This window comes from Mus caroli, chromosome 2, assembly GCF_900094665.2.
Source record: "Mus caroli chromosome 2, CAROLI_EIJ_v1.1, whole genome shotgun sequence".
NCBI lineage: Eukaryota > Metazoa > Chordata > Mammalia > Rodentia > Muridae > Mus > Mus caroli.
In genome coordinates, this window is record NC_034571.1 from 85,728,935 (window position 1) to 85,754,638 (window position 25,704).

Consider the following 25,704-nt stretch of genomic DNA (forward strand, 5'->3'; position numbering starts at 1 on the left):
TTTTTTAAGATTTATTTATTTATTTAATGTATATGGGTATACCATTGTTCTCTTCAGACACACCAGAAGAGGGCATCAGATCCCATTACAGATGTTTGTGAGCCACCATGTGGTTGCTGGGAGTTGAACTCAGGACCTCTGGAAGAGCAGTCAGTTCTCTTAACCACTGAGCCATCTCTCCAGCCACCAAATAATAAAATATTAATGGTTGATCTCATTTTTAGTAATTATGATGATCTGTGGTCTTATTAGGTGGATAGAGAATATTCACACTTCAGTTACCGATTTTTAAGAATGAAGGTTTAAAATTTATTAATGCTTTTTGTATTTCCAGTGCCCTGCTTGTTTTACTTCAGGACAGCCTGCTAGCGACAGCTAGTTCTCCCAAATTCTCAGAGCTTGTTATGAAGGTAAAGTTGAAATGATTTCATCTCTTTTCTCTCAAAGATATAATCACTTTTTTTTTCTGAGGAGGTGGGGGTGTGGTTCAAGATAGGGTTTCTCTGTGTGGTCTTGGCTATCCTGGAACTCAATCTATAGACCATGTAGCCTCAAGTTCAGAGAGCCACGTGCCTCTGCCTCCAGAGTGCTGGAATTAAAGGTGTGTGCCACCACCACCCAGCTGTAATCACTTTTTTAAAATGTAGATGAAAAGAAATTTGAATTATGATATTGATCAAATCAACCAAGTATAGACAAAAATAGTTGGTAAGTCCGGCATGGTAACAGTTGTAATTCCAGAAAACAAGAGGTTAAGGAAGGCTTGGGCACTGGTGGCTCACGCCTTTAATCCCAGCACTTGGGAGACAGAGGCAAGTGGATTCCCGAGTTCGAAGCCAGTCTGGTCTACAGAGTGAGTTCCAAGACAGCCAGGAGAACACAGAGAAACCCGGTTTCTGTCTCGAAAACAAACAAACAAAAAAAGAGGCTAAGAAAGGAGGATAGGAGTCAAAACCAGCCTAAGATACCTAATTTAGTGTTACTGAAACAGTGAGGCTGTCTCAAAAATATTTATATATAACTGGACTTTTATTTTCCTTTATTTCAACTTATCACTAAATTCAAGTCTAACATTTTTTATATCAGTCTTCATGCTGTGATGTATCTCTTCATCCTAATATCTTGGCTGGCCTTGAACTCAGAGATCCACCTGCTTCTGCTTCCTAGTGCTGGAATTAAAGGTGCACACCACTAAGCCTGGATTCTCCTAAAAGTCTTTGCAAACATGAAGAGCAAGCTACCACAGTGGCTTATTATACCTGTAACCCCAGCACTTGTGAAACAAAAGAAGCAGCCTCTTGTACATAGTACAGTTAGATCATGGCGGCCAACCAAACCAGAAGGCAAGAATTCTGATAAGGGATTTTCAGGACGAGGTATATGCAGGCTTATAATGTTTAGTCTTTCATAGAACTCTCCAAATGAACATAAGTACAACATTATAGTACTGGTGCTATAGTGGTATAGGATCCTTGGCTTCCTTAGGTTAGATTTGGTTAAACAATCTAGACTATTCTATACTCAGGTCCTAAGGAAACTAAGACAGAATTTGAACGTGTTTTGGTTTAGGTTTGTTTTTTGGTTTTTTTTTTTTCCTCCAATATTTAAATGTCCTTGTCTCAGGGATTGGGAGTGAAAACTGGAGAGTTGAGATGGATGGTCACAGGGATGATTTGTCACACTTCAGGGAGGGACATGGTTGAAGAGATTCATTTCTTTAAGGTTTAGCAGCCAAACTTGAAGGGCGTGACCAACATTTATATCTTACATACCTGTAATCACAGCATTTAGAAGGCTGAGTCAGGAGAGTTAAGTTTGAGGTCAGTCTCCATAACATAGTCTTGAGGCTTAGTCTGTAAAGTGCTTGTTATGTAAGCCAGGTGAGAAGGTCTGTGTTTCTAATCCCAGCACTGGGGAGGCAGATACAGTAGAGGAGAATCCTGTGACTTACCAACCAATCTAGCTGAAGCAACAAGATCCAGGTTAAAGGGAGACTGTCTCATAATGAAAAGTAATGGAGGAAAATACCCTATGTTCATCTCTGATCTCCACATACATGTGCACACACATAATAAATCAGTATTATACACATAGAGAACATACATTCACCTAAAATTAGAGCCTTGAATTTGGAAAAATGATGATAAATTATCTTTATTTTTTTAGTCACTCCTTCTGTTTCTTATTTTTTAATGGTTTGTTTATTTTTATGTGCATTGGTATTTTGTCTTCTTGTATGCCTATGTGAAATATTGGATCCCCTGGAACTGGAGTTACACACTGGATTTTCTGGAAGAGCAGCCAGTGCTTTTTGTATGGTTTGTTTTTTTGTTTTTGTTTTTTTGTTTGTTTGTTTGTTTTGAGACAGGGTTTCTCTATTGTATCCCTGGTTGTCCTGAAACTCACTCTGTAGATCAGACTGGCCTGAACTCAGAAATCCGCTTACTTCTGCCTCCCAAGTACTGGGAATAAAGGCAAGTGCTGCCATCACCCAGCTGCAGCCAGTGCTCTTAACTGCTGAGCCATCTTTTACCCTCTTGTTTCTTATTTTAATAGTGTCTATGGAGAATGGTTCGACTATTACCTGACACCATCAACAGCATTAACCTAGACAGAATTCTTCTGGATATCCACATTTTCATGAAGGTCTTTCCCAAAGAGAAATTGAAGCAATGCAAAAGTGAATTTCCTATAAGGACTCTAAAGACCCTTCTACATACTTTATGCAAATTAAAAGGACCTAAAGTGAGTAAGAACAACAATTGGTGTCTTGAGTACATTTCATGGAAGTCATTACTATCATTTGAATGTGCTGTCTCCTTCAGATCCTAGACCACCTTACAATGATTGATAATAAGAATGAGTCAGAACTGGAGGCCCACCTGTGTCGGATGATGAAGCATAGTATGGACCAGACTGGGAGCAAGTCTGATAAGGAAACAGAAAAGGGAGCTTCTCGAATAGTGAGTAGCCTGAATTCCCAGGGGTGGGGGTGGAGTCTTAGGAATCAGAGTAAGCGGTCTCTTGGTTTGCTGCTATCACCATTTCTGCCTAACATTTTTAAAACACTTGAGTAGTGAACACTCCAAAAAAGATCTCCAAAAAAGAGTTCTGTGTCTGTGCCCAAGCATGGTTAGGTCACTAGGTAAGTCCACGTGAGCTCTGCTTAACTGGGGAGGAATGGACCCGCTTGTCTGTAGACTAGAGGCTCTCCTAACCAGAATACTAGTACTGCTCCTCTAAGCTTTCCAGCTCTGGCGGCTGTACCAGTAGAATCACACCTGTAAGGCCTCTATTCTGAAATATTTTCTGTTAGCATTCATCCTTTCATTTGTTCAACTCTAACCATTCCTTTGTGTTTTTCAATTTATTAGGATGAAAAATCATCAAAGGCCAAAGTAAATGATTTCTTAGCTGAGATTTTTAAGAAGATTGGCTCCAAAGAGAACACTAAGGAGGTGAGACTGAAAGCCCAAGGCTGGGGTGGCAGCACAGTACCTACAGCCCTTGGAAAGCTGAGGTAGATGATTGCAAGGTTGGGACTAGACTGAACTATAGTTCACATAGTGAGACTGTCTCAAAAAAGCAAATATAACAAAAAGGCAGGTGTTGTGCTCCACAGTTGTAATCTTAGCTGTCAGGTGCTTGAGACCCATGATTGTTCTAAGTTTGAGGCCTAGCTGATGTACATAGGAAGTTCTGGGCCTGTCAGAGTTATATAATAAGACTTTATCTGCAAAAAACAACTGAAGGAGGGGAGGAGGGAGTAAGGCTGGAAGGAACGAGGGGGAGTGGGAAGGGTTAAATCAAATAGGTGTGGTTTTCTTTATGGAAAATTTAATACCCATCCCCACCTCTTTCTTTCTTTTTTTTTTTAACCAGGGCCTAGCAGAGTTATATGAATATAAGAAGAAATATTCAGATACTGACATTGAACCATTTCTGAAAAATTCCTCGCAGTTCTTTCAGAGTTACGTTGAGAGAGGCCTTCGGGTGATTGAGATGGAGAGAGAAAGCAAAGGCCGGATTCCCACTTCAACAGGTGTGGTTTCCTGTCACAGTTCCAGAAATAGTTAGCTAAAATAGTTGCAGGCCACCCACCCCATTGGCATTCTTGTTGATACCAGCTTTATACAGTTTGGTGGAACTTAACCTTCTGGTCTTCTCTTCTGCCAGGAAGCCCTTTAGCCCTCCCTACCTGCAAACCATGTGCAGGGTCCACTCACACCTCTCCCTACCTTCACTTTGGCACCTTGGTGGAAGCAGTGTTCTCTCTTAGCTGAACTACACCAGAGTGCCCTCCTGTTTGTTCTCCCTACTCTCATCTTCACTGTTTCGTGTACATTTCCACACAGAGCATTAGAAGGTGTTTCCAACTATTTTCTAGAAGGCAAAAACCTTTTGAGTATCCTGTGTTGTCTGATCCTCTGCTACTTCTGGGACCCCATCTACTGCTCCCCAGCCCCACCAACCCCCACGCTATTTCTGAATCACAAGCACATAGGCCTTGGGCCTTTGTGCTAACTTTGTCATTCTGTTGTTCTTTATGTAGGGGTTGAAACCAGGGCTTTGTGCATGCTCTGGATACACTCTGCTACTAATACATTTGTAACACCTACATTGGCCATTTTATTTACACACACACACACACAACACACAGCTTCTGCTTCTGCTTCTGCTTCTGAGAGAGCCTATTGGCGAATTCCCTAGCCTTGTTCAGATCTTGTTCACAAAGATCCGCTTGCCTCTGCTCCTGGGTTCTGAGTTTAAAAGGAATATGCCACTACACCCAGCACATTTCCCACTTGTAACGTACATGGTAATAGTATCTGTTATTTGTTGTGTCTGTCATTCTCAGCTGAAATTCAAAATCCACATGGGAGGCACTGAAGTACTGGAGCTCAGTTTGGAGAGCGCTTGTTTAGAATGTACAGAGAATTGGGTTCAATCCCTAGCACCCATTAACTGGACATGGTAGTACATGCATGCCTATAATCCTAGGAGGACCAGAATTCATGGTTATCCTTGGCTACATAGAGACCATCCTGAGTTACATGAGACCCTGTTAGAGAGAAGAGAAGGAAAGAAAAGATCTGCTGGAAAAGGGTTTTATCTGTTCAGTTGCCTAGAACAAAATTGGCACTCTGCAGTTATTTTAGGGATGGTTAGAATGAATGCATAGCCAAAGTTCAAGCGGAAATATTACTGTCCCCACAACGAAAAGGCTACTACGAAAATTGCTGCTCACAGAGACAAAGAAAGACAAAGGAAGTTTCAGGTATTTAAAAAAAAATATATTGAAACCAAAGGCAGCCCAAGCTGCAAAAGTTCTTGTCCTCAGGGCAGGGCAGAGCAGAGCAGTCCGAATGTGCCCTCTCAGGTACTTGATGCCTGTCAGAAGTGTGCACCTTGTACAGTTTAGGTTCTCTCTCTGCATCTGTCTGTCTCACCTAAAGCTTTGCTCTCCTAGTTAGTTGAGTTTGACACCATAAATGACCACTCTCCAACCCACTGAAGGCTCTGCAAGGGTGGTAAACAGAACACGAAGTAACGGTAGGCCAGTGATTGCCTGGCCACAAGAAGCCCTCCTTTCCCTTTCCAGAGTTCTTTGTTGTAGTGTTCTTTCTTTTTTTTTTTTTTTTTTTTTTTTTTGTTTTTGGTTTTTCGAGACAGGGTTTCTCTGTGTAGCCTGGCTGTCCTGGAACTCACTCTGTAGACCAGGCTGGCCTCGAACTCAGAAATCCGCCTGCCTCTGCCTCCCAAGTGCTGGGATTAAAGGCGTGCGCCACCACTGCCCGGCTGTAGTGTTCTTTCTTAATTTATTATTATTTCATGTGTGTGTGTTTTGTCTACTGTGTATCTGTATACCATATCTGTGCAGTACCCTCGGCGGCCAGAAGAGAATGAGCATCAGAGCTCCTGGAACTAAAGTTACAGTTGTGAGCTACCATGTGGATGCTGGGATTTAAACCTGGGTCCTCTAGAAGAGCAGTCAGTAGTCTTAACTGCTGAGCCATTTTGCCAGCCCTTAGACAAACACTCTTGTCTCTAGCACTAAGCCATATCCTTGCCCCAATTTTGGTTTGTTTGTGTTTTTCTCTTAATTTGCACATGTATGTGGGCATGTCTATATCTATATGGGCATGTGTGCAGCTGCAGGAGCTTGTGGAAGCCCAGAAATGATATTGAATGTTGTCTTCCATTGCTCGTTGTTTTCTATTTTATAAATTGAGGCAGGGTCTCTTGCTCAAACCTAAAGCTCACTGGTTCAGTGATTTTTTTTTTTTTTTTTTAAACCTGGAGCCACCTTGCTCCATGGATTTTGGGTCAGCTGTTATGCTGTGCCTACCTAGCATTTATTTGAATTCTAGCAATTCAGACTCTGTTTACACTGAATCCATTGAGCCATCTTTTCAGCCTAAGATCTAAAAGTTAGATCTTTTAAATGTTGTACTTTATGACTGTTCCCTGTTAGAAATTTAGGAATTGAGATGAGTTGGTGGTGTTCTTCTCCAAGAATATTGATGGGTAGTTCCTATCCCTTGTTATTTCCTATAGATTTGAAAAACTTGTGTCTGTTATGTCATCCAGCCTAAACAACTGATTCAGCCAAATATCCTCATTTTCTAAATTGGGCATTAATCGTATACTTAGAAGTAGCTTAGGGACTTTGGATTGCCTGTGTCAGCCGTGTGATTGTTGGTATATAAGCCTTCATATAACCAAGGTGTAAGTAGGCAGCCCTTTTGTGTCAATTTGTGTGTGTGTGTGTGTGTGTGTGTGTGTGTGTGTGTGTGTGTGGTTTTTCAAGACAGGGTTTCTCTGTGTAGCCCTGGCTGTCCTGGAACTCAGTCTGTAGACCAGGCTGGCCTCCAAGTCAGAAATCTGCCTGCCTCTGCTGGGATTAAAGGTGTGTGCCACCACGCCCGGCTTTGTGTCAATTCTTAAAGTTCTGAGTGTAGGTTGTATATTTGAGACCAGCCTGCATCACTAAGTCCAGGTAGATCCTTGTGGGGTTTTTNTTNTTNTTTTTTTTTTTTTTTTTTTTCCAGTTTTCAAGTACAGTGGAGACATTCAGACATTTAAATTTTGTTGTTGCTAGGAGATTGTGTGTGATAAACATATGCTGTGCCACTGAGTCCTAGAAATTATTGGTTGTCTTTGGTAATAGATTGACTATTGCATTCTGGAAGTTGGGATATGTGGATCTCTGCATGGGCTTCCTTCATTTTCCTCTGTAGGCATTTCCCCTCAGATGGAGGTCACATGTGTGCCCACCCCCACAAGCACAGTGTCCTCCCTAGGTAACACAAATGGAGAAGAAGTGGGGCCATCTGTCTACCTGGAAAGGCTAAAAATTCTCCGGCAGCGGTGTGGTCTTGACAACACAAAGGTATTGTTCCTTTCTGTGTGGGGTGGAGAGGAGCGACAGGCACCCTCAGTAGAGTGGCCTGCCCTTGGTATACACTGCTGAAGAGTTGTATCTTGACTGCTCCCCTGTCCTCTCTCAACAGCAAGATGACCGGCCTCCACTGACCTCTTTGCTCTCCAAACCAGCAATTCCTCCAGTTGCCTCCTCCACAGACATGCTCCATAGCAAGCTCTCACAGCTCCGGGAGTCCCGGGAACAGCATCAGCACTCAGACCTGGATTCCAACCAGACCCACCCTGCAGGAACCATGACCTCCTCCTCCTCCACAACTAACATTGATGACTTGAAAAAGAGACTGGAGAGAATAAAGAGCAGTCGCAAATGAAGCTGCCCACCCTCGGCACTCTGCAGCTTTAGTTACTGATCTAGAAGCCCTGTAGTGTGAAGCGGCCGCTGCAGGCCATTGTACACAAACTGGTTGTATGTATCAGACTGCAGATGGGAGGAGCAGTGGTGCCTCAAGTCTGCACATGCTCTGCTTCTAGAAGACTGACTGTGGATTAGCTTAGTGTACAGACTTTAAACAGCTGCTCCCTCAGCTCAGAGTAGGTTCCATATCCTTTTTTTGTTTTGTTTTAATGGCTCATTTGTAAAATTGTCCTAATTTTTCCTAGCTTTCAGCCATTAGAAACTCTTTTAATAGTTCCTTTTGAGTTGTGAGCTCTTCTTCTGTAGCCCTGAAGGGACACTGTATTCTGTATGAATGCATGGCATGAGACAACTAATTTAAGAGACTTTTATAAATAAAGTTTGCATTAACTATACCCATTTCCCAAAATGCTCTGGAAGTTCTGGGCAACTATTTTCTGTCACCTATTTAAGGAAAGCTAGGTCAATTTATTGAGCTCAGGTAGAGGGTTAATGGCCTGCTTAGGTCGTTCCCTTTCTCTAAATTCACAGATTGGGGTTGTAGCCCCATTGAAACAGGAGAGACTTTCGGGCCTGCTGTCCATGTGCAGACCCAAGGAGCAGAGAAAGCTCATCCTCCTTGTTTGGAGGTCTTGGTTCATGGCCTTCCTCTGCTCAGCTCCTGTTGTTTGGAGGGACATTTATGTCTCCTACTGTTTTGCTGTACCAATGACAAGAGATTGTTTGGGCCAACAATTCCCACACCACAAGTGAATTGGGTTCACTGGTGCATCTGGGAGAGCTTGCTCTTTTCCTACCTCAATATCTGGTCCAGACTAATTGCTTCATGCTTTGGTTTGAGTGAGTACAAAAAATGTGAAATGAAGATTCACCTCCAGAAAAATGGAGGATCTTCCTCCATAATTAGAAAACTGTTTCATGAGTAAAAGGTTCTGGGTTCTAGGGGAGACTCCAGGCAAACTCCAGGACCTCTCTAAGAAACTTTTCTCTTCAAGTCCACCTCTACTCAGCTGGCATTCCAAACAACGAAAGGTAGAAGGAAAATGAACCTTGATTTTCTTTCAAGTGAACACTATTGGTTCTAGTCACCATTTTCCAGTGAGCCCAAGGCTGCCTGAACTTAACCCTGCTTGTTGTAGGGAACGTGAAGCCGTAAGTCCAAGTATTCATAGCAGGAAAGGTGGAGTTCACTGCTATGGGAGGACATATTTGGAAAATGGGGTCTAGAAGTGAGCATCATTCATCTGAAAACCTAAGTGTTCAGAGTTTGCAGCCCTGACAGTGATGTTGATGTGGCCTGAGTATTGCCGTGCATTCTGGTTTGGTTTTGTTGTTTGGGGGTTTTTTTCAACATAAGGTCTCTGTGTAGCTTTGGCTGACCTGAAACTCACTCTATAGACCAGGCTGGCCTTAAACTCATAGAGATTGCCTGCCTCTGCCTGCCTAGTGCTGGGATTAAAGGTGAGCGCCACCACTATCTGCCTTTTGTTTTTGAGACCCTGGCCTAGAACTCACTATGTAGACCAAGCTGCCCTGGAACTGTAAAAATCCACCGGTCTCTGCCTCTTCTGTGCTGGTATTAAAGGAATACACCAACAACAACCCAAGCTACTATATATTTTTTAAAGATTTATTTATTTTATGTATATGAGTACACTGTAGCTGTCTTCAAGCATACCAGAAGAGGGCATCTGATCTCATTACAGATGGTTGTAAGCCATCATGTGGTTGCTGGGAATTGAACTCAGGACCTCTAGAAGAGTAGTCAGTGCTCTTAAAGGCTGAGCCATCTCTCCAGCCCCTGCAGTATATTCTTAATCCCTTCCCCCTAAAGTCCTTAAATAAAATTTATATTAACTATACCCATTTTCAAGATGCTCCATGTCTTGTAGTGCTAGTGAACTGTTTTCTGTCACCTGTTTAAGGAAAGCAGGGTCTTGAGCCCAGGTAGAGGAAGGTTTGTTACGGTCTATTGAGGTCTACCTTCCCCTAAAGTGTAATGTCACTGAGAGTGTGCCAACCAGAACCACAGAATAAGCAAGAAACTTTGCCTAATTCTCTGTTCCTTTATGGAACTGAATATGAAAACCAGTACAGTGGTGACAGGCACCTACAATCCTGATCCTAGCACATGGCAGGCTAATCCAGGAGGATCTCAAATCAGAGACAAGAAGACTCAGTGGACAGAGAAGGGAGAAGGGCTGGGAGTTGAGGTTGTTGTTTGTCTGTCAGGACAGGATCTCACCATGTAGCCCTGGCTGGCTGAAACTACTGTGTACACCAAGCTGGCCTCACAGAGATCCATCTGCCTGTCAGTATCCCTCCCACTTTTAACCGTGTATATTGGTAGGAGCTCTAAAGTTGAAATTGCAAGAGCATGACCTGGGTGCCCTACTCCTATCCTACACCTACAGCAGGCAGACCTGCAGTCTTCACTCCTGCCTTGGAGCTCAGGGATACATCTCCTCAACACCGTAATGCAGTGTCGACAAATCCACTTCACATGTTAGGGGCTGTGGTGCCCTCTTAACCATAAATGTCCCAGATAGGAAGAGTGCTTTAATACTGTATAGATAGGAACTTGTTCTATCTCATCCAGTGACCTGCTAACAGTAACCTTAAAGAATGTACTGTACAGAACATCTTCACAGTCTGTAAAGTTGTCCAACATTTACAAATGCATTCAAATACCCTCTACCCCCGTTTCCTACAAATTGTGCTAATCTAGTAAGTGCTGTATAAGGAGAGATTTGGAGAAATTCCCTCTCCCCAACACAACGCACACATTATATGGTTTCTGAGGGGACCAAAGGGGGAAGACAGTGACCAGGAAAGGAACTTTAAACATGCCAGCCTGGATGCCAGTCCTGCTGTTAGAGAATAAGTATTGTGCTCAGTACACAACAAAAAAGACTTTGTCCTTACAAGTGTTTTTTAAAATTAGTTCTTATAAATCCTTATAAACCTTGTGTCATATGTGTCTTTTAAAATATAAATAGGCTTAATGACAGGTCAAGTGATTTGAACATAATTAGCCCTTTTAAGATTGGAGACAGACAGAGGCAGATGCTGTGGAAGCTACCATTGGACCGAGCACAGGTTCCCAATGGAGACGTTAGAGAAAGGACTGAAGGAGCCGAAGGGGTTTGCAACCCCATAGGAAGAACAATATCAACCAACCAGAGCTCCCAGGGACTAGACTACCAACCAAAGAGTACACATGGAGGGACCCATGGCTCCAGTCACTTATGTAGCCATGTCGGGCATCGATAGGAGGAGAGGCCCTTGGTCCTGTGAAGGCTCGATGCCCCAGTTTAGGGGAATGCCAGGGCGAGGAGGTGGGAGTGGGGCAGGAAGCACCCTCATAGAAGCAGGGGAAGGAGCTAGGGGGTTTCTGGAGGGGAAATCAGGAAAGGGGATAACATTTGAAATGTAAATAAAGACAATATCCAATAAAGAAAATATTAATGCCCCCCCCAAAAAAAACAGTAAATAAAGTTTGGAGATGTGGGCACTGTGGCATAGTGCATGCCTTTAATCCCAGCCCAGAAAAATAAAAGTAGGCAGATCTCTCAAGTTCAAGACCAGCCTGATCTATATAGTAAGTTTCAGAGCAGCTAGAACTACCTACATAGTGAGACCACACACAAAAGAGTAGAGACAGAACATCAACTCAGAGGTCACGTGAGAAGCCTGTTCCCAAATACCATCATATTGTAATCTCGAAAGTGCTGTAAACATTGAGCCTCTTGGGGACATAAGTGTACCATTTTGATGATGTAATGGAAGATGTAGGATGTGATGACTAAAATCTTGGTTGTCATCTGGAATCAACACAAGCAGATGGACATGCCTGAAAGAACATTTCTCAGTTGGGTCATTTTGAGATGGGTAAGATCACCCTAAATTTGAGCCACACCTTCTGGTCCAGCCTGTATAAAAGGACCTGAAGGAAGCTTTTTGCCTGCTTATCCTCACTTCCTCTGGCAAGTTCACTGGTCCTGCTCCTGAGGCATTCCTCCTTCACTGGCATCAGAACCTGCTTCTTCAAATTCCAATGTAGAATGAAGACCAGCTGAGATGTAGCCCCGTGGAATAAACAGCCAGATTCTTGGCCTTTCGTTCAGAGATACCTATTATTGGACTAGCCAGACCATGGCCTGTACATCACTCTAATAAATTCCATATATGTAGTATATATTATACACAAATGCTGGGATTACAGACCAGTATACTATCATATTCAGATATTCAGCTTTTTTTTTTTAATAACAGTTTACCTGTGTAACCCTAGCCATCCTGAAACTCACTAAAGACCAGGCTGGCCTTGAACTCAGATCCACTAGCCTCTGCCTCCTGAGTGCTGGTGTTAAAAGTGTGTGCCACCACCACTTGGCTCTCCATCCAGCTGTTTTACATGGTCATCAGGATTGCACAGGACTTTACTCACTGAGCCGTGTCCTCAGCCCCACAGCTTTGAATTCTAAGTATGTAGCTGAACAAGTTCCTTCTCCAAATCTATTTACTCACCTACCTACCTCCTGGGAGGATCAACACCTCCCCTTGTGAGGAATAAATGGGATAATGCATCAAGGTTAGGATATGAAACATTCTTTTTTTTTCCTTTGATTTTTCGAGACAGGGTTTCTCTGTATAGCCCTGGCTGTCCTGGAACTCATTTTGTAGACCAGGCTGGCCTCGAACTCAGAAATCCGCCTGTCTCTGCCTCCCGAGTGCTGGGATTAAAGGCCTGTGCCACCATGCCCGGCGAAACATTCTTAAAGAAATTCAGTAAATTTGCCAGGCGATGGTGGTACAGGCTTTTAATCCCAGCACTTGGGAGGCAGAGGCAGGCAGATTTCTGAGTTCGAGGCCAGCCTGGTTTACAGAGTGAGTTCCAGGACAGCCATGGGTACACAGAGAAACCCTGTCTCGGGAAAAAAAAAAAAATTCAGTAAATTCACAAATTCAACTTCTGCCTCCCCTCTCAGCTGGCCTGTGCTGAAGACTGGACTATTTGCAGACCTGTCTGTTTAGCAACATTAACGCCTCTTCCAGAGCCTAGTCCCGAGCATTGTCCATCAAAAGCACTGGGTACACTGAGACCTACTGACAATCACTTTTATTGAGAACAGAAACAAACCACAAAAATAATTTGATTGGTTTCTGTGATTTTGCAATGAGGATTCCATAGTGTAGGTCCCTTACCCACCCACACACCTATCCAAATTGATCAATGACTTTCTGTATCCACCTTTTCAGACGGAACACGTGCGTGTAGAAGCCGTATTTCCCCTTCCGGTCACAGCCTTCACCCCAGGAGACAATACCCATTTGATACCAGCGGTTGTTGTAGGGGCTCTGAGGAAGGAAAGTGCGGGTTTCCAAGAGTCAGGTTCAGGTGCTGTTTCTGAAAACAAATTCCTGACCCCCAACCTTCCCCTGGCCTTTAAAGAAGCGTACGTACCTTCATGACAAAAGGTCCTCCACTGTCACCTTCACACGCATCTCCTCGCTTGGTGTCGTTCACCTTGAAGCCTTGAGAGAGAACAGGAGTTCAGAAGTTACTTCCCTTAAGGAGCTACAGCCAGTCACATGACCTCATCTCCTCACCTTATGTAGCTAGTCCTTTAGCAAGCTTGTCGCCTTTACCTGTCAAGATGCCCCAACTTCAGCCCCTTCTTGCCCTTTCCACTCTGGCCAAGTCACAGCCTTCTCCTGTACCCCTAACCACACCTTCAAATAAATAGACTCCAGGAACACCCAAACCTCAATTTAGTGAACTAAAATGGACATATAATCTAAAATACATATAGAATGAAGTCAGAAACATATCTTTCAACAGAACATGGCAAATCAGTAGAAACACTCCTGCCCAGAAACATGGAAACTAACCAGACCATAGGAAGAAACAAGAAAAAAAGACCTTAGTAAGACACCTTCAATCAACTACAAAACTACCTGAAACATCTTCAAGCAACTGGTACATTCAGAAAAAAGCTTAACTCCCAAATCCAAAAATGAAAAGTAAATTTTAAAAATTAGATGTCATGGGATGTGCTTGTAAAAATCGACAATTTAAAGGTTGGAGCCAGGAGGATTCATTTAAGATCATCCCCAGTCACATGGTGAGCTTGAGGCTAGCCTGGGGTCCATAGATTGTCCCAAAAGATCTAAATTAAATGACCAGGAAGTGGGAGAAAGTGAAAGGTCTAAGGAGGTTAAAGGTTCAGCCTGGGTGTGCGCACTTGTAACCAGGAGGCTGAGGTGACACTGTTAACATTCCGAGACCAGCCTGTACTGTACATTGGTAGAGTGCTTGCCTAGCATGCATGAAGCCATTCGGATCCCCAGCACCTCACAAACTGCATAAACTGGGCATGATGGCACATGCCTGTAATCCCAGCCCTGGATGGGCAGGATTGGGGAAGGCAGAAGCATCAGAAGTTCACGGTTATCAGCTACAGGCCGGGCAGTGGTGGCACATGCCTTTAATCCCAGCACTCAGGAGGCAGAGGCAGGCGGATTTCTGAGTTCAAGGCCAGCCTGGTCTACAAAGTGAGTTCCAAGACAGCCAGGACTACACAGAGAAACCCTGTCTGGAAAAAAACAAAAAGGTTATCAATTACATAGTGGATTCAAGCCTAGGTTACACCATATCTTTAAAAAAAAAAAGAAAAGAAAAGAAAAATCCACACAATACAGGGAAAGAGGGAGGGAGAAAGGAAGGGAGGGAGGGAGGAAAGAAGGAAGGAAAAGGAAGGAAGGAAGGAAGGGAGGGAGGGAGGGAGGGAGGGAGGGAGGGAGGAAGGATTGGCATCTTGAATCTTGAATAGCATAAGCCCAAAGGAAAGATAAACACTAGACCAAGATGCACACTCTCCTAAATCATAACTTTTTAAAAACAAACATAACACAGGGAAAATAAGATGACAAATGAAACAATAATTACAAAATAATGAGTTACTAAAAATAAACTCCATACCATCACAATCTTCATCACAATTAATTATTAACATACCAAAATACAAAGGGACCCTTAAATCCAAAATCTTAAGACTTAGTTGGGATTGAGATATAGTTTAGTGTTAGAGCAGTTGCCTAGTTCAAGGCCCTATATTTAATCTACAACACCACAGTAATAATAAAGTTTGGATTTGGGCTGGTGAGATGGCTCAGCGGTTAAGAGCACACAGACTGTTCTTCCAAAGGTCCTTGAGTTTAAATCCCAGCAACCACATGGTGGCTCATAAAGTTGGGATTTTGTTTTGTTTTAAGTAAACCAAGTGCACTTAGGAGGCTGAGGCAGGGGCATTGTAAACTGTGGGCCAGCCTAAGATAGATAGTAAAATCCTATCTCAAAAAAAAAAAAAATTTCTTTTTAAATAGCTACTAAAGAACTCAGAGGAATGCATGGCTTTAATACAAGCTCAGGCAAATCTCTGAGGTCAGTGCCAGTCTGAACTGCACAGCAAATGCCAGGTCAGCCAAGACTACATAATGAGACTCTTTCTCAATACATACATACATACATACATACACACATACATACATACATACATACACACACACACATACATACATACAGAGAGTGCCTGAGGAAGACACCCACCTTCAACCTCTGTGCTCCACACATATGTCTGAACCCACATCAACACATACATATCCCATATTCTCTCCCCCAAACACGCATAACATGTAAAGGATGAGTAGGAGTTAATGTGACAGGAGAGAAAAATCATAGGTCTAAGTATTTAACATGTTAAATTCTTAGTCTTTGTGTGTGTATGGGGGGGGGGAGGGACAGGAAAACTCCTTTCTAACTCAAAAAGGGTATGAGATGAAACACAAATATATAAAGTAAAGGGCTACAGAATGAAAAGGTCATAGAATACATACACTCCAGCATTCCAGAAAGCTACCAAAGAAGACCCAAGAAGATGAGAAGATAGGAAAATCCACAGCACTAAAGTGAATAAACACTTTGGTCCTTATTTTAAATGGATTATAGTCAACATCCAATGTTTTATGAACATAATGCAATCCCAATAAAAATATCAAAACACTCTCACTTGTTAACCTGAAGTTTGTTTTGTTGTTTGAGACAGGGTCTCTCTGTGTAGTTCTGGCTGCCCTGTAGCTTAAGAGATTCCCCCTTGCCTCTGCCTTCAGAGAGATCTCCTGTAACCCAGATGAGCCTCTAGTTCCACATGATGCTCCTGCCTCCACTCCCTGTGTGCTGATGTTACAGATGTTACCACTACACCTGGCCCTCTTCTCTCACCTCATTCCATGGGATCACTGAGTTTACTGCTCTTCAAGCCCACAGGCCTCCCTGCTGTTCCTCAGGCCAACCAAGTGTTTGCCCACCTCAGCATCCCTGCACCTACATCTGTTCCCGAGGCCGGGTTTTGCCCCTCCCTCTGTGTCTGACTCCTCATCCACTTCTTCCCATCTCTGCCTAACCTGCTTGAGAAAAGGCCGACGCAGCCCCTTTGACCACTGGGTTTAGTTGACTCGTCCCTTACAGTCTCCCTCCCTCTGCTCTCTCCTCAGAGCTGTTATCAAGAACAGGCATTTATTGGCATAGCCCCCCCCCCTCTAGGAAGGCAGCTTTCTCAGGACCACCTATTTGAGTTCCTGCTGAGTACCCCTCAAAGTGCTGTCTAGGACACAATAGGCATTCAAGAAATGTATGCTAAGTGGCTAAATGAATGTTCTTTCTGTACCCAGGACTTCTGCTGGGCTAGATTGGTTGAATAGGTATTAATGATCACTGGCAAAACACTCTCTCTCTCTCTCTCTCTCTCTCTCTCTCTCTCTCTCTCTCTCACTTGCTCTCTCTCTCTTTCTCTCTCTCACTCTCTCTCTCTCACTTGCTCTCTCTCTTTCTCTCTCTCGCTCTTTCTCTCTCTCACTTGCTCTCTCTCTCTCTCTCTCTCTCTCTCTCTCTCTCTCTCTCACACACACACACACACAGACAGACACACACACAGACACACACCTCAGATCTCAACACCATGAAAACTTTTATGTTCTTTTTACCTTCAGAAAAGCTTCAGCCACTTACCTGGGGTCTTCTGGCTTGTAAGTGCCCAGGCTTGTGCCTGTACCACATGCCAAGCCTGCTAACCCCCATCCCAGCTGTTTCTCTGGCCCAAGACAGAAAGCCTTACCAGCACAGAACATGTTGTCAGTAATGCGAATCCGGGTGGAGGCCTTGCACACTGGCCGCTCTACAATGGGCAGGTTCACCACCTGCAGGACGCTGGGCTGTATCTCGTTGATGTTGGTTGTCCATGTCTCCCGAAGGTTGCCCCAGCCTGTCACCCGCCCTTTATAACCAGCCCGGAGCAAGCTTTAGGGAGAGAGAGGGACCTGATGAGAATTGTCCCTGACAGCCTTCTAGAAAATGACTTTTGCATTTATACCATGGAACTGAACCCTGCAAATGTATGTCAGGCCCCAAGGTTCAGAGCCCAGGCCAAATCACAACGGAGACCCTAGTGCTGACCTGGTTACTGTCTGCTTGTCCGGCAAACACACGGGGTGAATATAGTCACTGAAGGGTACAGGCTTCTTTAGCTTGAGCAGAGCGATATCTCGGTCTAGGTTCTCCCGCCAGTTATATCTGGGGTGGACGTAGATCTTTTCCAGCATGGAGATCTTTTCAACATTCCGCTCATATCTGTGCAGACCCCAACAGAGAAGGACCACTCATGAGACCCTCAGCTAACTGAGCACGGTCACACAGAGTCTTCTGAGTCATGTGGCCCACAGAGATGGGCACATGCTACATGTACTGCTCCAATAGTCACATTTAAAGAGACTCCCACCTGGACCATGTTCTCCTGTCTGGAGTGGGCCAGAGCCTGGCCATACGGGCTTGCCCAGTGAGGATGCTGAAAGCTCATACTTGTGGGTCCCATGTACCCCAGAGCCTCCAGAGCCCCCGATGAGCACTCAGAACCCAGCCAATCACCAGCAGGCATTTGCTTCATACCTGGTTCGGGAATGCTTGCCAATGCGCACCAGGAGGTCATTCTCAGTGAAGTTCTTGTCCCAGGGTGGGTACAGAATGCAGTGGGCAGCAGTGAGGACCCATCGGTCACTGATAAGGCTGGCCCCACACAGCAGCTCTTGGGGACTCTTCCGAAAAAGCATCACCTGCCTAACGGGAAGCAGAGTGCATTAGGAGCTGGGGCCCAGTCCCTAACAGCCTTGGAAATGGGAAAAGCCCTTAGATGAAGAGTACTGGCCTAAGATGGTGTCATAAGCCTGTAATCCTTGCACTTGGGAAGTGGAAGCAGGAGCATCAGAAATTTGAAGTAAGCCTCTGCTATATAAGACCTCCCCTCACCCCAAAAATAAAGATGAAAGAAAGAAAGAGAGAGAGAGAGAGGGAGGAAGGAAGGAAGGAAGGAAGGAAGGAAGAAGAGAAGAGAAGAGAAGAGAAGAGAAGAGAAGAGAAGAGAAGAGAAGAGAAGAGAAGAGAAGAGAAGAGAAGAGAAGAGAAGAGAAGAGAAGAGAAGAGAAGAGAAGAGAAGAGAAGAGAAGAGAAGAGAAAGACAGATAGTGGAACATGGTTGCCTCCAGGGCTCAAATCTCGGATTGATTTGGCTGCCGTAGAAGACCAGAGCTCTTCCAGTGTAGACCGTATTGTTTAGCACAGCTCTAGATCAGAATTGGATACAGTCCTGACTATGCAGCATGCCTGAGGATGAGTCACGTAAGCTCGCTTGGCCTCATCTCTGACAATTACTCGGCAGACACAGCAAAGCTGGCTGAGGTAGCTCTGGGGGAAATTAGAGGGTGGGTGCTAGCGTCATCTGTGGAGCCAGGTCCTGCAGCGGCCGTGGGTGGGGCAGGCCTGTAGATCGGTCCAGGACGCACCAGGGGGCGATACCCTTCTCAGCGTCCCAGCCCTCCACGATGCGCCCGTCTATGTAAGAGTCAAGAAGCTCCTTTTCGGTTGTGTCTGTCAACGACTTCTTCTCGAACAAAGGCCGTAGGCCACAGTCTGCAGAGCAAGACAGACGGTGAGGGGCCCATCCTGGCCTCCAGCCTCTCGTCCCACTGAGATGCGGGTGTCTCACCTGCCTCCCCAAGGCCGAAGGTCTTCTCATTGAAGAAGGTGTGGAACTCCGCATCGGTGGTGCGTCCCGCGATGGACTCGTCCACATCATAGTTCTCCTCTCCCACCGCCTCCTCTGTAGAGACCCGGCAGTGGCTGGGACCTCAGACCTTCCCAAGACCCCAGGGGCATTGGAGGGCGTTTGACTCCGAGGTTAAGAGTCTACGCACACCTTGGTGACCAGCCAACAATTTCTCAGGGCCTCCGTCTACTCATCTATGAAACAAGAATAGGACCTACCCCTAGCCAGGTTTCTGTAAGGCTGTAACGAACCCACTTGGTTTCAGTCCTTGCCCCTGCCCTGCTCTATGAGCTCCGCTCACCGCAGTAGTTGAGGCTGCAGTATTCAAAGTCGACAGGCTGCCCCGAAACATAGCACCATGCGCCCTCCTCATCCCAGTCTGGGTTGCGGCAGAAGTTTTCCACCAGTTTCACCTCGGGGTCGAAGTCTTTGTACTTGCTCAGGGTCTTGGCTGATAAGCTGTTCCAGGGCAGGCAGGGGGACCCAAGTGTTGTCACAGCCAAATTCCCCTGGTATAGTCGGCCACGCTCAGCGAGGCACTGTCCCAGTGGAGGTGACAGATTGTCCTTGGAACCTCCAGAGCGAGGAGTCATCACCACAGTGGTACGGCCCTCCTGGCCTGGTAAAGAAGGATACAAAAGGCAAAGTTGGGGGGAACTACACGTAGACCCGAAGGAGATTTGAATCCCTGTCCTGGTGGATCACTCCCGTGTGACTTCAGGCAGCCTAAGCACCCCTAGCCTCAGCAACCTCCCTTCAAACAGAGTGCGCGTGCCAGTCTTACCTAATAGTTGACAGAAGAACGAAATATACACAGCTGAAATATCTGGTGCAGAGTGAGTCAAGCAGCAGGACCCCTGGGGCGCCTAGACTATCTTCAGTCTGTTGGTAGGGTCTGCCTGGAGTCAATTTGTGTAAAACTTTGTTGCTTTTTGGGGTTTTGCTTTTTTAAAGTTTGTGTGTGTGTGTGTGTGTGTGTGTGTGTGTGTGTGTGTGTGTGTGTAGGGGGTGCTTTTTGTCCTGGGACTCCCTGAGCTCCACCTGCCTCAGCTTGGCAGGTGCTGAGATTGAAGGTGTGCACCACCACCACCTGACTTGGATCTCAAGTTTTAATTGGACACAACAGAAAGGCTGTCGGGTCTGCTAGGAAGATCTGTGTGGACCAGGGTGCAAGCTTGCAGGTCAGTTTCAGCGAGTCTGCAACATATGTCCTACAAACATGGACAGAGGCAGTCTAGCTAAGCATCTGGGGCGGGGGGGGGGGTTGTTTGTTTGCTTGTTTGCTTTGTTTTAAAGATCACTGGTGATTTGCTTTAAGGGCTATCTCAGGTGGAGCATAGCTGACAAAGAATGGGCTCTGAACCTGCAGCTAGGGACCCGGCATTCTCCACCGTTAACTTACAGCCCCTGGGCCTCTTTTTTCTCTTTATTTTGAGACATGTTCTCACTAAGCTGCTGAAGCTGGCCTTGAATTCACTGTTACCTAAGCAGGCCTTGAACTTTAAAACAAAAATTTTGTTTTCATTTTTATTCATGTCTCTTATGCTACAGGTATGTGTATTTGTGGTGTGTGTGTGTGAACATGTGTAGATGCTTGTCAAAAGAACATTAGATCCCCTGGAGTTGACGTTATAAGGAGCTGTGAGCCACCTGACATGGATGCTAAGACCTGAGTTATGGCCTCTGCAAGGAAAGGAATACTCTCAACTGCTGAGCCAAGTCTTCTACCCAGGCCTTGAACTTTTGCTCTTCCTGCCTCAGCATCTCCATGAGTTGGCATCATAGGTCTGCACTACCGAATGGGCCTGCTTGTAGAGGGTATGTGGGGTTGGGGGGAGTTGAACCTAGGACCCTGTGCATTGTAGCCAAACTCTCTACCACTAAACCACATCTCCAGCCCCTGGTATGAATTCATTGCTTATATTCATATCCTTTACTTGTGGTTTTGTATTTCACTTCTTGACTTTGGCCTTGGTCAGATGGCTTGTTCTGCCAATGGAACACAGGCAACAGTAACTGTCGGCTCTGAGCATAGGCCTTCAAAGAGCACTTCTGTTCTACATTCCTCTGCTGTCATGGAGGAATGGAGGGACTCCCTCAGGGAACTGCTCAGCCCCAGAGTGATACAAGCAGAACAAGCAATCACCAGGTTCAGCTGCATCCACCATTCATGGCACAACCACCCATGCAGGCCCAGCAATCCTGGCTGGGACACTGTCTCCCCATCCCAGACACACACACACACACTGGGGAGAGTGCAGCTGAGAGCATCCTCCAGCCATGCCTCCACGGTGTAAGAAAGAAATCCTTGTTGTGGCATGCCCTTCAGGTATGGATGTTTGTTCTGCAGCATTACTGTGGCTACAATGAGGTAACCATGGGAACTGATCACAACAGTCAACCAGAACACAGCCTTATATGCTTAACTCTGTGGTGTTTGGGAAAGACATGTGGCTGAAGTGATCTAGGAGAAAGTCCTGGAGGAGAGCACCTTGGCAGGACACACACACAAAAGTTGTTTGAAACAAGCCACAGCCTGAAGCATGAGGGACCCAGGACTGGGAGGGAGAAAAGGAGGTGACAGGCAGTCTACCCAGGCTTCCCAAATGCCCTGGCCAACTGCCCCTTCAGTTTGTAACTCCTTCCTCTTGCTCTGAAGGTGGCCAGCATTGTGATGCCCACTCAATATTATCAAGCCTTCTGAAGGCCCCTTGGCCATGGCCATGACCTGCTTCCTGGCCCCAGCTCACCACAGACAGGGACACTGCATTCCTCTCTGCGCACAGTAGGATCTGTGGTGTAGCACCAGGGTCCCGTGGTACTGCTGTCTGGATTGCGGCAGAAGTTCTCCTGCAGGTCTGCCCCAGGATGGGTGGTGGAGTTGATTCTGTAAGAGAAGGGATGCTCGGGGACCTGTGCCTCCCAAGTGTGCCCTTGCTTCCCATCCTGGCCTGCAAAGCACTCACTCAGGCTTGTGGGGGTAGCGGCTACGCCACAGCTGGCACTGGATACCGGTATGGGTGACATTCACAGTCCCAAGGTAGTTCACACCCAGATCCATAGCACAGCGACCTACAGAGACACACACCTGAGTCTACATCGGACCCCAGAGATGTCCCCCAATCTTCGATTAACATTTTGTCTGCCCACTGGCCCCAAGCTCTCTGTAGTCCACCATCCATCCTTTCACTCCTTTGTAGCTGTTCCGTCCACTCCACAACAGCCACGTGACAACTCGGTGACAGGCACAATTGTAATCCAACCTGATCTGCCGCCCTTGTTATCTTAGGGCCTTTGCACACAGTTTCCACGCTTGGAATTCTCTCAGATTTGTTCACTAGCTCATCCCACAAGGCCAGGTAAACAGAACTTCTGGGAAGCCATCTCTGATTCTGCCGACAAGCCAGCTGCTCTTTCTGTTCTCGCCTGGCCTTTCCAGGAATCCCTGTGCTGTTTCTGTTACCCAAAAGTTGTGAGTTCTTTAAAACCCACAACTTTCCCATGCTCTCAATTCCCCCAGCACCTATTTGGTATCGTCACCTCCTGTAACTCAGGCTCTCAGCAAACAGAGGTTTAAGGAGAGTTCAAGGCCAGCTCATCCTCACTTGGACCCTGTCTACAAAAAGAAACCCCCAGCCCCCAACACCAACACAGTACAGTGCCTGGCACACATGGAAGGCTTAGTGTAATATCTTTTGAGTAAGTAATTAAAGTATGAAGGCGGGAGAGATGGCTCAGCAGTTAAGAGCACTGGCTGCTTTTCCAGAGAACCAGAGTTTGATTCCCAGCACCCACGTGGCAGCTCACAAGGTCTCTAAGTTCAGTGCCATGGAATCTAATGCCCTTTTCTGGCCTCTGTAGTTCTAGACACATACGTGGTATAAGATGTACATGCAGGCAAACACCCACTCCTATTACAATAAAAAGACAAGTATAGGCGTGGTGATGCGCGCCTTTAGTCCCAGCATTCAGGAGGCAGAGACAGGTCGAGCTCTGGGAGTTCCAGGCTAGCCTGGTCTATACAGCAAGCTACTAGACAACCAAGGCTGAACAGAAAAACCTAGTCTGGCCAGGCAGTGGTGGCGCATGCCTTTAATCCCAGCACTTGGGAGGCAGAGGCTGGCAGATTTCTGAGTTCCAGGCCAGCCTGGTCTACAAAGTGAATTCTAGGACAGCCAAGGCTACACAGAGAAACCCTGTCTCAAAAAAAAAAAAAACTAAAAACAAAACAAAACAACAAAACAAAAAACAAAAAAGAAGAAGAAGAATGACAGTTGCTATGAATGGCGGATGACAGTTGCTATGGAGGCACATGCCTGGACTCCCAGCCCTGGGGAGGTGAAAATGGAAGGATCAGGAGTTCAGATTTATCCTCAGCACCTAGCAAGTTCAAAGCCATCCTAGGCTGTAGGAGTCCTTGTCTTGAAAACAAAACAAAAACGTTTTGGAGAATGAATTAATAGGACAGAGAGCTCTGAACAGAAGTGCAGTTGGGCCCTGAGAGCCAGGCCCTGAGATTAACTATCCATTCATTCCTCCAACAGTCTGGCTAAGTGCCAGCCACAAGGCCACATGCAAAGACATCCTCAACCAAGGACAAAGAGGAACCGTCAGGCACTGGAGATACCACTTGAGCCATGGCTGCTGACCACTCTGCGATTCCTTTCTTGCAGGCTTCCGCACCACCCACCCACCCGAGTCTGCTCCCCACCTTCCAGACAGTCCATGAAAGTCTCTCGAGGTTTCCTCACTGAATCACACACTGAAAACAGAAAGCAGAAATACGTTTGGTATCTGTGGGGACGGGGTGGGAACAGGTGACAGAAAGATAAAGGCAGGGTAACAGATGGGATGGGGGCAGGGCAGAGCAGGTGCCAGGAGTGCTTTATGCAACAGCAACAAGGTCTGAGGGAGAGGACATTCTCTAGTGGAGCGCCCCGAACCACCCTTCCTTGGGCAAACCTTTCTGGCCACCCACTCACCTGTGTACTTGGCCCAGAACACGTCCTGCAAAGCAAGGGCTGGGGGTGAGACCACGGCAGGATGGAGTTCTACTCGGTTAGTAGCATTATCCTTCCCTTACCACCTGAGCCCAGCTTGAGTCTCCTACTTTGGCTTCCAAACAGAGAAAATATGGAGAGAGAGAGAGAGAGAGGAGAGAGAGAGAGAGAGAGAGAGAGAGAGAGAGAGAGAGAGAGAATGAGAGAGAGAGAGAGCCGGGCACCCTTGAATGAACAGATCTCCTCCGTGCTAGAGGAGACAAAAGTGCGTCCCTCTCGGCCCCCCGGAAGGGAATGGGCTGCAACAGAGCCCTAGGGCCAGTGGGTACACAACAGGGAACACAAAAATGGTGGAAAGGCTTAAGCAAAACACCAGACAACCCTGAGCCGCAGTATAGCTGGCTGCTGAAGCTGACGAGCTCCCCTCATGTCGCGAGCTGAGCTCACTGTGACACCCCGGGTCTACAAGTCCCCAAGACAGATTTTGGGTGCCCATCTTGCAGTTCAAGGAGACAAGAGTCCAAATAGAAGTGAAAGTCCGAAAAGGGGAAGAGCCCGGATGCTTCCTGCTCCTGTCACCTGTGGTCCAGTGCTCCCCTGCAGAGGGAGCCCAGGCCTGTTCCTTGCCTACCTGCCCTGTCTCCTAGCATTGAGTGTTGCTGGACTCACTGTGTCTTGGGGAGACTCCAGGGCCTCAAAGGCCTCCTCATAGCTGCACTGCTCTTCCACGCACTCACGCTCTAGGTTGCCCTTTCGGAGCTCCTCCAGGAAGCCGCTGTTGGCTCGGCGGACCCGCTGGAGCAGCGATAGTGCTTGTTGAGGCGCCAGGAACACTGCAGCAGGGGGCAGGGGAATGGGAAGTGGCCTCTGGAAGGCTGGCTAGCTTAACCATTAGGGATAGGAAGCTGGCTGCCCTGCTAGCTTCCAAGGGGGAACATAGGGGATGGGGAAAGTACCCAGAAAGCCACTGGACATAGTTTGAGTCATCTGCCATTCATTGGTTTCCCTATCCCATTCCCCCGTTCTAGAAGACAGAACTGATGCCCTCCTACCTGCACCACACACATGACTCCTTCTCTAAGCTGGACACTCTGGTCTAAGGTCCACCTGGGGACTGTCCCTGTATTCTCTGTTCTTAGGCAGGAAACCCCATCCCTCAGGCCTTTCCCACATCCTCTATCCTGCCCGAGGCCTCCAAGTGCCCCTTACCATGCTGGCTGTGTACCAGGCTAACCAGGGCAGCCAGAGCCAAGCAGCCAGGGAGGCCCAGGCGGCGGACGTGCGACATAGTGTGTCAGCTCCTGGGATCTGAGGGATTGTCCTGACTCTCTCTGGGTTAATATTGAACCGATGTGAAGAAATCAGTGGCAAGGGAGAGGTCAGCAGATCAGGACCTTGGGGACAAATGTCCACCCCCGACATTCAAGAGGACAGGTTCTCCTGGAACCAGCGGTGGATGCTCTTGGGGAGACAAATCATATAGAGAAGACCGCCACCCTTTCATTTATGATGTGGGTAAATGTGAATCAATAAGTCCTTCTGGAGGCTCCTTCGAATCCCAATAGACAGGGATGGTTCAAAACTCCCCACATCCATGCACTGCAGTTTTCTCATTGTGCTGTGGGTGTAATGCTTTGTGCTGAGAAAAAGAGCTTAGTAATGTAGAGCACACAAAACACCGTGCCTACTGAATAGCAGATGTGTGCACAGACAAAAGGAATAGAGATAGGTGTGGCCAGGCAAAAGC

General features: G+C 46.3%; 2 protein-coding genes across 4 annotated transcripts in view; one reads left to right on the forward strand and one right to left on the reverse strand.

The window, feature by feature from the left end:
• Ckap5 (cytoskeleton associated protein 5) overlaps positions 1–8,196 on the forward strand; it is a 93,018-nt gene extending 84,822 nt beyond the window's left edge. For all 3 annotated transcript variants that reach the window (XM_021156963.2, XM_029472490.1, XM_021156965.2), the window contains exons 38-44: positions 335–410; positions 2,557–2,745; positions 2,826–2,963; positions 3,375–3,458; positions 3,883–4,042; positions 7,242–7,393; positions 7,515–8,196. In XM_021156963.2, the coding sequence (XP_021012622.1) occupies positions 335–410; positions 2,557–2,745; positions 2,826–2,963; positions 3,375–3,458; positions 3,883–4,042; positions 7,242–7,393; positions 7,515–7,757 (1,042 nt within the window). In that variant the 3' untranslated portion in view covers positions 7,758–8,196. The remainder of the gene's footprint in view (positions 1–334; positions 411–2,556; positions 2,746–2,825; positions 2,964–3,374; positions 3,459–3,882; positions 4,043–7,241; positions 7,394–7,514) is intronic.
• Positions 8,197–12,908: 4,712 nt separating this feature from the next.
• F2 (coagulation factor II, thrombin) lies at positions 12,909–25,301 on the reverse strand. Its single transcript, XM_021185528.2, has 14 exons — positions 25,167–25,301; positions 24,627–24,790; positions 23,940–23,964; positions 23,669–23,719; positions 21,924–22,029; positions 21,708–21,844; positions 19,259–19,576; positions 18,898–19,011; positions 18,695–18,821; positions 17,805–17,972; positions 17,316–17,489; positions 16,978–17,159; positions 13,269–13,339; positions 12,909–13,162 (listed from the first exon to the last, which is right to left on the reverse strand). The coding sequence occupies exons 1-14, from the start codon at positions 25,243–25,245 to the stop codon at positions 13,022–13,024; spliced, it is 1,857 nt and encodes a 618-aa protein (XP_021041187.1). The 5' UTR covers positions 25,246–25,301; the 3' UTR covers positions 12,909–13,021.
• Positions 25,302–25,704: the final 403 nt, after the last annotated feature.